General features: G+C 56.7%; 5 protein-coding genes across 5 annotated transcripts; 3 read left to right on the plus strand and 2 right to left on the minus strand.

Moving 5' to 3' along the window:
- Positions 1-194: 194 nt before the first annotated feature.
- Positions 195-1724, plus strand: K437DRAFT_173061 (uncharacterized protein). The gene is made up of 2 exons (XM_013386303.1): positions 195-708; positions 788-1724. Exons 1-2 carry the CDS (start codon positions 420-422, stop codon positions 1519-1521), a joined length of 1023 nt encoding a protein of 340 aa, XP_013241757.1. The 5' UTR covers positions 195-419; the 3' UTR covers positions 1522-1724.
- K437DRAFT_173035 (uncharacterized protein) lies at positions 1525-5296 on the plus strand. The gene is made up of 3 exons (XM_013386304.1): positions 1525-4555; positions 4619-4957; positions 5021-5296. Exons 1-3 carry the CDS (start codon positions 1664-1666, stop codon positions 5276-5278), a joined length of 3489 nt encoding a protein of 1162 aa, XP_013241758.1. The 5' UTR covers positions 1525-1663; the 3' UTR covers positions 5279-5296.
- Positions 4891-8457, minus strand: K437DRAFT_249526 (uncharacterized protein). Its single transcript, XM_013386305.1, has 6 exons — positions 7361-8457; positions 7174-7292; positions 6864-7108; positions 6109-6798; positions 5021-6034; positions 4891-4957 (listed from the first exon to the last, which is right to left on the minus strand). Exons 1-5 carry the CDS (start codon positions 8299-8301, stop codon positions 5315-5317), a joined length of 2715 nt encoding a protein of 904 aa, XP_013241759.1. The 5' UTR covers positions 8302-8457; the 3' UTR covers positions 4891-4957; positions 5021-5314.
- A 219-nt stretch (positions 8458-8676) lies between these two features.
- Positions 8677-9899, plus strand: K437DRAFT_275433 (uncharacterized protein). Its single transcript, XM_013386306.1, has one exon. It carries the CDS (start codon positions 9051-9053, stop codon positions 9435-9437), a length of 387 nt encoding a protein of 128 aa, XP_013241760.1. The 5' UTR covers positions 8677-9050; the 3' UTR covers positions 9438-9899.
- K437DRAFT_258245 (uncharacterized protein) lies at positions 9860-10705 on the minus strand. The gene is made up of 2 exons (XM_013386307.1): positions 10357-10705; positions 9860-10257 (listed from the first exon to the last, which is right to left on the minus strand). Exons 1-2 carry the CDS (start codon positions 10683-10685, stop codon positions 10014-10016), a joined length of 573 nt encoding a protein of 190 aa, XP_013241761.1. The 5' UTR covers positions 10686-10705; the 3' UTR covers positions 9860-10013.

The raw sequence follows: 10705 nt of genomic DNA on the forward strand, positions 1-10705 counted from the left end.
TTTTTATCCATCTCGAGCTGACTCCTCTCCCGCTCTCGCTGTACTGTAATCGCGCATGCACATGCGCACACGCCAACACAAACGCGCATCCTCCAGACTCCGCAGCAGCGCCACGCCGACTCTCGGCCCACCAGACCTCCAGGTTTGGATTCACTGCACGACTCGCTTGGCATGCCAAATTATCATCGTGCCAATCTTGGACAAGGGTCAGTACCTTGATCCGGCGCGGGACGCAGTACATTCTGCAAATCAACGTCGTTGCTTCGTGGCGACTCGATCTTCCTGCTCTCTGCGGACGGGTGCCAGCTACGTTAATCGAAGCTGTGGGCCCAGTCACGATCTCCCCGCTGCCCAAAAGGCTCATCAATAGAAACTGCCAAGGCATTTCAAGGCTCACGGCACCATCGGCGGCAGTCGCCATGGCGCAACATACTATAGTCGACATCCTGCAGACCTTGATCCTCTCTGTTCAGGCGTGGTTCGACAGCGTGGGGCTGGGAGGAAACGTCTGCTATGAAGGCAACGCTAGGCAGATCTTTGCCGACGCTGTCAGGTCACTTGATTGGAAGACCATCCTCAATCCACCGCTACCACCGGGGTTGGCTCTCATCCCTCCGATTTCCAGATTGCTGTCCCTGGCCGTTGCGCTGCCACTACTCACCATCGGGCTCTTGGACTTTGCCGGCTACGCGGTCTTCCGAACGCTCGGTGAGTCCATATGCCAACCTACCCCCGTTCCACTCATTCGGCTTACCGAGTGGGTCCCAACCACTGCACCCCTCACTAGGCTTGAGAAAGCGGAGAGTAAGAGTCAAAGTCGGAAGGTCACTCAGCCGCTCGAGTTCTCAACGACTTCGCTTGGGTGTCAACAACACGGCTTTTGCCAGCAGCCCGGCTCCACTACTGAGCCCAGGGACGTACGATGCAGAGACGCTTCTCCGCCATCGGGCACGCACGGCCAGCGATGCCAGGCTGGAAGCAGATGAGCTTTGGGCTCGAACGGGCGGCAGCTTTGCGCGCGTTCAAGCAGCAGCATCAAACACCCCTGGCATCGAAGGTACAGAAAAGGAGCATGCGGCAGCTTCGGGTGCCTCCAGCGGTGTTGACTCTGGCATGATCTCACAGCTAGACACATCCCTACTGCCAAAAGGGTTATCCAACGGCATGGGGTCCGACGGGGAGGAAGAATATGAAGAAGAGATTGACGACAGCCGAGACAGCTTTGGAATGGTATCTGGTATCGGTGTCGAGGGTCCGCTTGGCTTCTCAGATACGGACGCAGAGTCAGATGCAGGCGAAAGCCCTACGCATTCGCGGCGCTCGTCTCGCGATGCGAGCAGCAGACGAGGACAGGGCGCGTTTGGAGGTCTCAAGTTCACGCCCATGAGCGAAGACCTGCCACACCTCGGAGGAGGCAAGGGCGAGCAGGGCTCTGGGCCCAGCTGGTTGGGTCTTGGTAATGGTAACGATGGTGACCTCTACACCGCCAGAGCAGCGCAAGCCGCTGATCTTGCGCCATGAGAGCCTTCTAACTTGCGTCGCACGTCCCTACCTCGAATCTAGCGAAGCGACACAACAGGCGAAGATGCGTCTCCAGCATTGTAGCTTACTTTGAGCCTCATTCATCATTCAAGGGCCGTGCCTTCATCATCCCCACGCGCCAATGGGTCCAAGTCTAGTGCGGGGAGCATTTGCGATCGTAAGACGTGGATGGTGTGAAAGCGGGCGGAACAAAGGGAAAAGACGCCGAGGTCAATTGGGAAAGACGCCGATGTCAGCCATAAAAGTGATTGAAAGTGTGAGCGAAATTGATAACACACAGTCACGCTACACGTATTGGTGCCACGTTCTGTATATATCCAAGGCCATCAAGCAGCTCGCTCGGACAGCAAGCATCCTCAACATTTCCTCGCAAACCGGGACCCTTCAAGCGGCGGCATCTTTGAGTGCAGCAGCAGCTGTCGGGAAGCGTCTCGGCACCATGTCTTCACGTCTCGAAAAGGCAGGCTCGCGCTTCAAGCCAATCATCACGCGTGGTGTGGCGCCAAAACGGTCGCAACCATCCACACCCAGCTCCTCAGCTGAGTCGCCAGCATCAGTGTCAGTTTCAGTACCTTCAAGCAGGCCGGGTCCATCGAAGGACCCGGTCAGCTTGCTGCCACCATCAGGAAACTTTCGCGAAGATGATTCGGAGCTCGACTTACCTGCTGGGCCGCTTCGCGCGCCGCCGCGAGTCGCCAGCTCATTGGTGCCGACCTCTAGCGGTCCGTCAGCGGCTTCTTCGCACCCCAAGCCCTCTGGAACCGAGCCCAACTGTGGAAGCACTTCTCTCCGTCCGCCATCCGTCAGCGCGCCTGAAGCCCCTTTGATAAAGCTGCGCAGCGGCCCTGGTCTGGTCATCCCGGCTACATCTGCTGCTGCTGGTGCCACTGCTGCTGCCGCCGCCGCCGCCCGACGTACAAATGGACCTGGCAGGGGCGACAGGGCCACAGCGGGAGCTGTCCCGATGGGAAATCTCCGGCCTCCAGGCACGGAGGGGATACACAAAGCCCGGTCAGTATCCAGAGCCTTGAGCAGGACGCCAGCACCGGATGCAGGCGTTTTGTCAGCCTATTCTGAAGCTGCGGGGCCATCCCAGGCACGGCAGCAAGCGACGCAGAACCAAGCTCCCAGTGCCACTCCAGAAACATCAAAGGCTCCTACAGCCGCTTCAAGGGTAGCACCGGGGGCGTCCAGGTCCGGCCAAACGCCCCCCTCAGCAATACATGTTTCCCGCAATCGAGCCGTTCATACAGACGAACGCGGAGAGAACGCATCACATATTCCCGCCTCGGAGCGTGCACCTGACGCGTTATCAGAGGAGGCCGGTCCATCAGTTCGGGAAGCGGGATCAGCCCTCCAACGAAAGAACGCGACTTTGCATGTTGCTGCATCTCTACGTTCTCACACAAATGCGGCGTCGAAGGCTTTGGCCCCCCGCGAGGCCCCAGCAAGCGAGGAGGAAGAGGAAGAGGAAGAGGAAGGGGAAAAGGAAAAGGATGTAGATGAGAGATTGGCGGCTTCACAGGGGTTGACGATGCTCGCCCTCAGTGGAAATCTTGGCGAAAAGGGCCATACTGATCACCATCAGGATCATCAGGAGTCCGAAAGCACCGAATCCGAGTCGAACAGCGAGCACAAATTTTATGCAAGCTCGAAGAGTCGGCGAAATCAGATCAAGAAACCGCTTTCTCCGTACATGCTCTACTCACAATCCGCGCGCAGACGGCTGCGCGAGGAGGATCCAGACAGGTCATTCGCTGACTTGGCAAAGACTATTGGAGCCAATTGGCGGAAGATGACCGCCCAAGAGCGGGCTCCGTGGCACCAGAAAGCGGGGGAGGCCAGACAGGCATACCACAGTGCTATGGCAGAGCAACCAGCTGAGGAGAGCGGCTCTGACGACAGTTCGGGCCTGAATGCGGCTGAATCTACTGCAAAAAGCCATCCAAATGGCAAAAGGAGAGCTGCGCCATCAAAGAAGAAAGATGTCTTTGAAGAGCCAGAGGGGACAAAAACGAGGAAAGGGCGGAGATCAAGAAAGCCGCACGAGCCCAAGCGTCCGCCGTCTGCATACTCCCTCTTCGCCTCTGTTCGAGCAGATCGACAAGTCGCTAACCCGACCTTGAACTCGGTGGATTTGACCGCCAATATTGCCTATGAGTGGAAGACGCTGTCTTCCCCCGATCGGGAGGAATTTGAGGAGGAGGCAGCTGCTCTCAAGAGTCAATACCTTGCAGATCGCCAGAAGTGGATCAAAGAGTATCCCGAAGAGCAGGCCGAGAACAGCGACGACGAAAGCAGGGACAAGATGAAAGCAGCGAAACAAGATCGAATACTGCAGCAGAAAAAATCCGAGCTGGCCGACGCGATCGAAAATATTTCCGACGAGGAGAGAGAATGGGAGGAGTATGTCAAGGTGCATGGGGAAGATGCTTCTCGTCCAGATCCATTCAAAATCAGCATTGACAGCCTAACTCCAATCAACTACAAAATGGGTCGGCCAAGACCCAGGACCTTCCAGCTGGCTCGCGTGTACAGGAACGTTAAGACGAAGGGCAAGTTCCCTCTTCCTGAGACAGATGAGGGACAAGCTCAGCAAACCAACACGGGCAATGGCGCTGGAAATAGGCGCTACAATGAAGAGGAAGAGGAAGAGATTGTGGGTGACATTGACGACGAATCTGCATCACGGGCGCGCTCCGCACGCAGCAACGACTATGACGAAGAGGAGGACGAAGATGATCGGCCATCAATGGCAGGCTCCACTGCACCATCCGAAGCGAGCCACACCTTCCGCCGTAGTCAGCACGCCGTTCGTACACGGATTGTCGATGGGAAGATTGTCGTCGACGAAGCGAGTCTTCAGATCAACAGAGCTGTGGATGCGGACGAATACGATGATGCAGAGGTTGTCGAAGAGCGGGAAGACCAGGACTTCAGCAACAGCGCCAGCTACTCCAAGAGGAAACATGTCAATCGGTGGACTGCTGAAGAGACGATGAGATTCCTAGAAGTACGTCGAACCACTAACGCGTCCCTCTTGTGCGATTCGCCGCTGACCCCTTCTCTGCATCAGGCTGTCTCGATGTGGGGCACGGACTTTGAGATGATCGCTCGGCTATTCCCAGGACGCGATCGTCGGCAGATCAAAACAAAGTGGCAGCGGGAGGAGAAGAACCAACCACTGCAGTTGCGTGAAGCTTTTGCAATCAAGAGGAACATCACTGCCGTCGAATATGGAGAACAGATTGGTATGGACTTGAGCGGACCGACACCCATCATTGTTGTCAAACCTCCACCTGCACTCGAGGGCCTTTCAGATGGCGAAGACGCAGACGGCAGCACACACAGACGAGAACGCTCCAAGCGAAGTGCTGAGCCACAGTCAGAGACAGAGTGGGAAGAAGAGGAGGTCGTGAGTCCGCTGTGCGAGCTTTCCGTTCTGCAGCTCTTTCTGACCTCTCTTTCGCATGTTCAGATCGAGACGGGTGCAGACGGGGAAGAAATTGTCACCATGCAACGTGTGCGCAAGCGTCCAGACGGCCGGCAGAAGCGGCAGCGTAGCCAGTCCGTCACAACGGGCAAAGACAAAGATAAGCAGCGTTCCTCTAGTCATGGGCTCAGCCGTGAGCGTTCGCAAGGACGAGATCATGCTCATCGTGGAGATGTGCTCGCGAGGCGTCTGGCAGAAGCAGCGAACGAACCGGAGGAGGAGGTCGTCGGATTCGTTGAATGACATTGCGCATGTACACTGCAGCTCAACACGATGATGCTATTCCCTTCTTTCCTTACTTCGCGATGAGCTACTCTCCTCCTTCTCCTTGCTGCTGCGAGTCCTTCTGAAGCACAGGAATTGCAGTGCTGTAGCCTTGCGACTTGCGACTAGCGTCTTCTTCACAGTTTCCAGCTCTTGCTTTAGCAGCTCCGTCTCGTCCGGAGACTTGCGCTGATATCGCTCACTAATCGTCTCGTACAGCTGCTTCAGTGTCTGTTCCGCGCTAGGTGAGACGAAGGGCGAGAGGGTCTGGTGGATGAACTCGATCTCGAGCGTCGCCTGCAGCATGCCGCCCATCCCAAAAACCTGGACCTGCTGGAAAGCCTTGAGCGTTTCGCGCGCGAGCTGGTCTAGCAAATTGGTGATGGCGCGATCCACAAGCTGCTTCGCAACCGCTCGGATCTGCGCATGCACCTGCACCATCGCCAAGAGCGCATCGTAGATAAAAGGGTTCACCTCAGTCGGCTTGGGTAGTGTGCGCCAGTCGATGCCGCTGTGCAGGATGCCGTCTTTGAGAATCTTGCAGATGGATGTTCCTTTCCGCTTTACGAAATCTTCGAACAATGTTCGATCGACTCGTTGTGCCAGCTCCTTGAGCTGTTTTTGCTCGGTCGTGACTGATGTCTGAAACGCCTCACTGAACTGCTTGAGCAGGCTCGGTATGAGTGTCTGTTGAATTTGCGACACGTTCGTGATGCTCAAGAGTATACGCGTGTCCTGGAGAAGCCCGGCGAAGACTGGTCAGATCCGTTCTCGCCCCGCTTATCAGACAGAGAGTGTAGAAGACTCACTGGTTCTCGAACGTCGATGGTGATATTGGAGCCGCCTACCACCTTCCTGCTCGTTGTGGTCTCAGCGTCGACGGGATTGTAGTCTGAAAATGCTAAGGTGACCATGCCCTCTAATGATATGCGAAAGGCGTCAACAAATGAGGCCTTGATTCGTGAGACAAACTCAGATTTGACAAGCGATTCTTTGGGTCGCGTTGTGCCAGGGAGTGAATCTCGACCACCCGCGACAAGGTATGCTAGTCGCGCGTTGCTCTTGTGGAATGCGGCGATGTCATTGATGAACAGTGTCGTAGACGGCTCGACCGGATCCAGCGTCCATTCTTCCAAGCTGCTCAACTGCTGCGCATCCTCCTGCCAGAGACGACAGAGCACCTCGGTGAAGCGAAAGCGCGCATTGACGAGTAGACTTTGCAAAGGGTTGCTAGACCCAGGAATGTTGAGTGCCTCCATCTCGGCGATGGTGTCGCCCAAATCTTCCAGTGTGGTTCGCATGAATGTCGCAGCTGTACTGCAGCTGCAAGGTATCGGGACCCAGTCCGGGAGCGGGGAGAGCGGTCTCCGCACGAGAATGCTGATGTCGGTCAGGGTGAAAAAATGCGATAGAAGGGAGCAGAATTCATTGATGCTCTCGAGCGCCCAGGATTTGCATTGCGACGCAATGCGGTCATTTACACCCGTTGAAGCATTGCCCTGGCGAGAGAAACCAGCCGAGCTTCAGCAAAAGTGTGTCAGAAATAAATGACTTTGATGCTCACCTTTTTGACAAATCTGCCATCAAGGTAATGCTTGACAACCCGCCAGTAGGTGGGCAAGTTCTGGAGCATGACTTCACACATGCGGCGCACGAAGATGCTGATGTTCTTCCACGCAGCTCCGCCCGCCATGGCCTCAAAGTTGGGATCTGACCGGCGAACTTCACGGAGACAAGTTTGCAGGTCTTGCACTCGCTCCTTTGCTTCGTCTGTCACCGAGGTTGACGCGCTTGCTACCGCTCGCGAGGCTACGATAAAGGAGGCATCAGGATAAGACACAGCCACATGGGATGACCGGAGGCTCAATGCTCACCATCCACTCGCGAGACGCAAATGTCGTAAGTCTTGGTCATCAAAGCTCGCACGTGCGTCCGCTCCGATTCGAGGTAGACAGAGACCGGGTCCTGAGACGGCGACATCTCCAGTACAACCCTGTTGGATTCACGGTGTTCTGCAAGTCAGCATTTCCTATCATTTCCTTCCGCGGACACTGCACTCACTCGATGGTCTTGAGCTGTTCATCTACGCTTCGCTTTGGGTCTCTGAGCATCGCAAAGAGCCTCTGCTCCATTTCCGTCATGACACGCTGTGCCGCGCCCCAAACCTTGTCGAAGACACGCTTCTGCTGTGCCTGCAATTTCGAGTTCTGCACATTTCCCTGCTCGTCAATGTGATTCCCACCAGCGGCATCTTGCTCGGACGTCAAGCCGAGCGCGTCGGCGGTGGACGGCAATGCCAGCAGCTGCCCTGGCCGGCTGCTCATGAGGTACTTGCCCTTGCGGTAGTCCCGGAGCGCGACATCGTACCTGCCACTTTCGACGCTCTCCCTAAGCGAGGCGGGCAAGTTAAAAAAGAACTTGGAGCGCTCAAAGACACCCAGCGTGCTTCTCAGCTTGCCAGCCTTGAGATTGTTCTCGAGCACAGGCATGAAGACTTGATCTGCCTTGGCGCTCGCTTGACCCAAGACCTCTCGCAATTCTTTGGTGCCATATTCCTGGCCCTCCTTCAGCGGCCCATGGTCCAGCTCTTTCATTTCACGAAAGACACCGTCGTTCGTGGCTTTGACCGCGACGAAGCGATCAAAGTTGTCCTGCACGAGCACCTTGAGTGCTTCGGACCGCTGCTCGATACTCTCCTTTAGATGGATAACACCTCTGCTGAGATCGGCAAATGTTGCATCGGGATGGACCTGGCTGAGGAATACCTTCGCGTCGAATGCCTTTGACGAGAGAGACAGCTGCGGTCGCAATTCCGGCTCAAAATCATTGCTATTCGGCATGCGAGGACGCAAGTTAAGCGGATCCAGCTCTCCGTCAAACGTTGCGACTACATCGTTGCTGTCTCCGTCTTTGCCTTCGTTCGTGTTGTGCCACCGGTCGGGCTCGATGGTCTTGAGCCCGTAGGCCTTGAGAATGGTGGCCTCGTCAACTTCCAAGCTCATACTGGCAGGGCTGCTCGGGGCGAGCCGAGTCAGGGCGCGATTCAAGCTCGCACAACAAGCGTCGCTACATCGACAGCTCCTCCATGCAGGCGAAAGATGATGGACTACAGTCTGTTAAGTGTTCATCTCTTCGTCTGTCTCGCTCCCTCTGTTGCAGAGGATCCGGTGGCGCTGGGGAGGGAGCAGTGTTTGATAATGGTGGAATCGTGATGCAAGAGCTAGCTCGGTCGAGTTGGCGCTGTAACTGTGTATCAGCGGCACTGCGTTGCTCGCTTCCGCCCCGGCCCCGTGCACGAGAGAGCGGACTGTGACAGAGGTATTGATTTCAGACGGCGTGATCTCCCCAACCCCTCAACTCTGTTGAAGAGGACAGCCCATGCTCCCACGACTGGCGCAACAGCGAACATGGCCTCTAAAATGTACAGCATAGAGCCGAAAAGAATGGCGAGCGGCAAGAAGGAAGCGGAGGCGAACCGGAGCGGACGGTGGCCGTCCGTGATGGACTTTGCTACACGGTGATTCGACTGCCTATCACCGCGTCCTGGTCCCATCTGGATCCTCTACTATCTCACGGTTCAAGTTCCAGATTCACATATCTACTTCTATTTGGTCAGATACGGGCATCTGAAAAATAGATATCACAGAGTCGATCGTGAACACCTACCTAATCACCCGCCTTTCCTGCACCCCACCGCGAGTACCCTCCGGCCATACCTCCACTGCCTTAAGAAACCTCAAATAAGAAGCAAATGGACCTCGAAGACAAAGCGGGGCAAGACGCTCAGAACTACTATCCAGGGCCGCACACCGAACGCGCCAACGCGATAGGCCGGACGTCTCGTCGGACGCAATGTACATTGAGGGAATATCCTTCCCGCCGCTCATGCCCTTGGGTCGGCGCGTGCTTACGCTGGGCATCTCACGTGTTATGGACGAAGTGGAGATCTGGAAAGCTGCGCGCGAGTATGACACGCCTCCACCGCCGTCGCCATCCGTGGATGCAAGCGCAAGGGCGGCGGCGGTCGTGCCGCATTCTATGCACGTTTTGGCCGACTGCACCGCAGCGGCGCGAATTGCACGAAAGAGAGCAGAGGAGCATGCTGCGTGCGCGGGCTCCGGCGGGTGCAACGCAGTAGCGAGCATGCCGCGGATACCTCGGCGCAGCGCAGACGCATGTGCGCGCTTCCATGGCGGCAGTGCAGCTTCCCTCCGGCCATGAGATCGACGTAATCCTATCGTTTCCGCGATCGCCCGACTTGGACCACCCATGGCAGGTGCTGGGCCTTGGGCGAACGTAGTTATCGCCAACGGAGTCGCTCGAGTAAAGGGGCAGATTCTCACAAGCCCAGATGGGGGCAGACTGCTAAAAAGAAGCGCCGGTCGTGGACGCTGGAGTGACAGCGGTGGATGCTATGCAAGTCCGCGGCAATTTTTCCGTACCATCTGACATGGCAACAATGGTCCCTACTCTCGCGTTCTCCATCGCCGCCCTTCATTTGTCCCCGTCGGACCGACGCTTTCCTTCTGCAGTTGAACACATCGTCCGAGGTCTGAGCTTGTGAGAATGGAGAAACTTACAGAAATATATTGCCGCAACGAAGCTATACAATTTGGCTGAGACGTAATATTCGCATGAGGCCGTGGCGCAGATGGCACCGTAGCGGTGAGGAGGAATATGGAGATCGCATTAGTTGATGAACATAAGGACGTGATCACCTGCATTTGGGCGCCTTGGCCTGTGCACCTCCCTCTCGGACGGCCCAGATGCCGAGCAGCTGGAAGACCTTGGCAAGCATGGCGCAGTTGAAGCCAGCAACGAGTTTGACCGTGTCGATGGCCCAGGGTAGCAGCGGGTTGACTTTGCCGGGCAACTCCTGCCATTGGTATAGGTCCTCCTGCCGCTTTATGTAGTACTTGCCGTCGGGTGCTTGCGTTAGGTGCAGCACCACGACGAGTCTGCGCGAGACAAATGGGGGTGGGGGGTATGTCAGCTTGGCCCATTTGGCGCGCGGGGGGTGATGAGGAGGTAGAGGGTTGAATGACTAGACCACTCGCCTCGCGACCGGTGCGTAGATGCTGCTCAGGGGCCAGACCCTCGGCTTGAGCGTCTGGCTCGCGTCGACGTAGAGCCTATCGCCGCGGTGCTCGTCGAAGCCGACGCTATTGACGACGATGGACGAGTCGAACATGATCTTGAGCCACTGGTAAATGGGCAGGAGGCCGCTGTCGCGCGAGTTGGGCGATGCGCGCACGGCACACAGCGGGTGGTCGAACGATGCGTCTGGTGTAAAGAAGGACTGCAGCGTGTCACGCTGCGCGGCGGCGTTCGGCGCTTCGATCAGCGCCGTGACGACGGCACTCACCTCGGCTCGCGGGTCTTCCATGATGTGTGTGTGTGGGGGGG

This window comes from Tilletiaria anomala, assembly GCF_000711695.1.
Source record: "Tilletiaria anomala UBC 951 chromosome Unknown K437scaffold_79, whole genome shotgun sequence".
In the NCBI taxonomy this organism is placed as follows: Eukaryota; Fungi; Basidiomycota; class Exobasidiomycetes; order Georgefischeriales; family Tilletiariaceae; genus Tilletiaria; species Tilletiaria anomala.

Excerpts from the sequence above, each read along its gene's own strand:
- K437DRAFT_173061 (XM_013386303.1), top strand. The coding sequence starts at position 420 with ATGGCGCAACATACTATAGTCGACATCCTGCAGACCTTGATCCTCTCT. Across the intron at positions 709-787 it reads CGCGGTCTTCCGAACGCTCG|GCTTGAGAAAGCGGAGAGTA; the intron begins GTGAGTCCATAT and ends ACCCCTCACTAG.
- K437DRAFT_173035 (XM_013386304.1), top strand. The coding sequence starts at position 1,664 with ATGGGTCCAAGTCTAGTGCGGGGAGCATTTGCGATCGTAAGACGTGGA. Across the intron at positions 4,556-4,618 it reads AGACGATGAGATTCCTAGAA|GCTGTCTCGATGTGGGGCAC; the intron begins GTACGTCGAACC and ends TCTCTGCATCAG. Across the intron at positions 4,958-5,020 it reads AGTGGGAAGAAGAGGAGGTC|ATCGAGACGGGTGCAGACGG; the intron begins GTGAGTCCGCTG and ends TCGCATGTTCAG.
- K437DRAFT_249526 (XM_013386305.1), bottom strand. The coding sequence starts at position 8,301 with ATGAGCTTGGAAGTTGACGAGGCCACCATTCTCAAGGCCTACGGGCTC. Across the intron at positions 7,293-7,360 it reads GAACAGCTCAAGACCATCGA|GGTTGTACTGGAGATGTCGC; the intron begins GTGAGTGCAGTG and ends TGAATCCAACAG. Across the intron at positions 6,799-6,863 it reads ATGGCAGATTTGTCAAAAAG|GGCAATGCTTCAACGGGTGT; the intron begins GTGAGCATCAAA and ends TTCTCTCGCCAG.
- K437DRAFT_275433 (XM_013386306.1), top strand. The coding sequence starts at position 9,051 with ATGGACCTCGAAGACAAAGCGGGGCAAGACGCTCAGAACTACTATCCA.
- K437DRAFT_258245 (XM_013386307.1), bottom strand. The coding sequence starts at position 10,685 with ATGGAAGACCCGCGAGCCGAGGTGAGTGCCGTCGTCACGGCGCTGATC. Across the intron at positions 10,258-10,356 it reads ATCTACGCACCGGTCGCGAG|ACTCGTCGTGGTGCTGCACC; the intron begins GCGAGTGGTCTA and ends TGTCTCGCGCAG.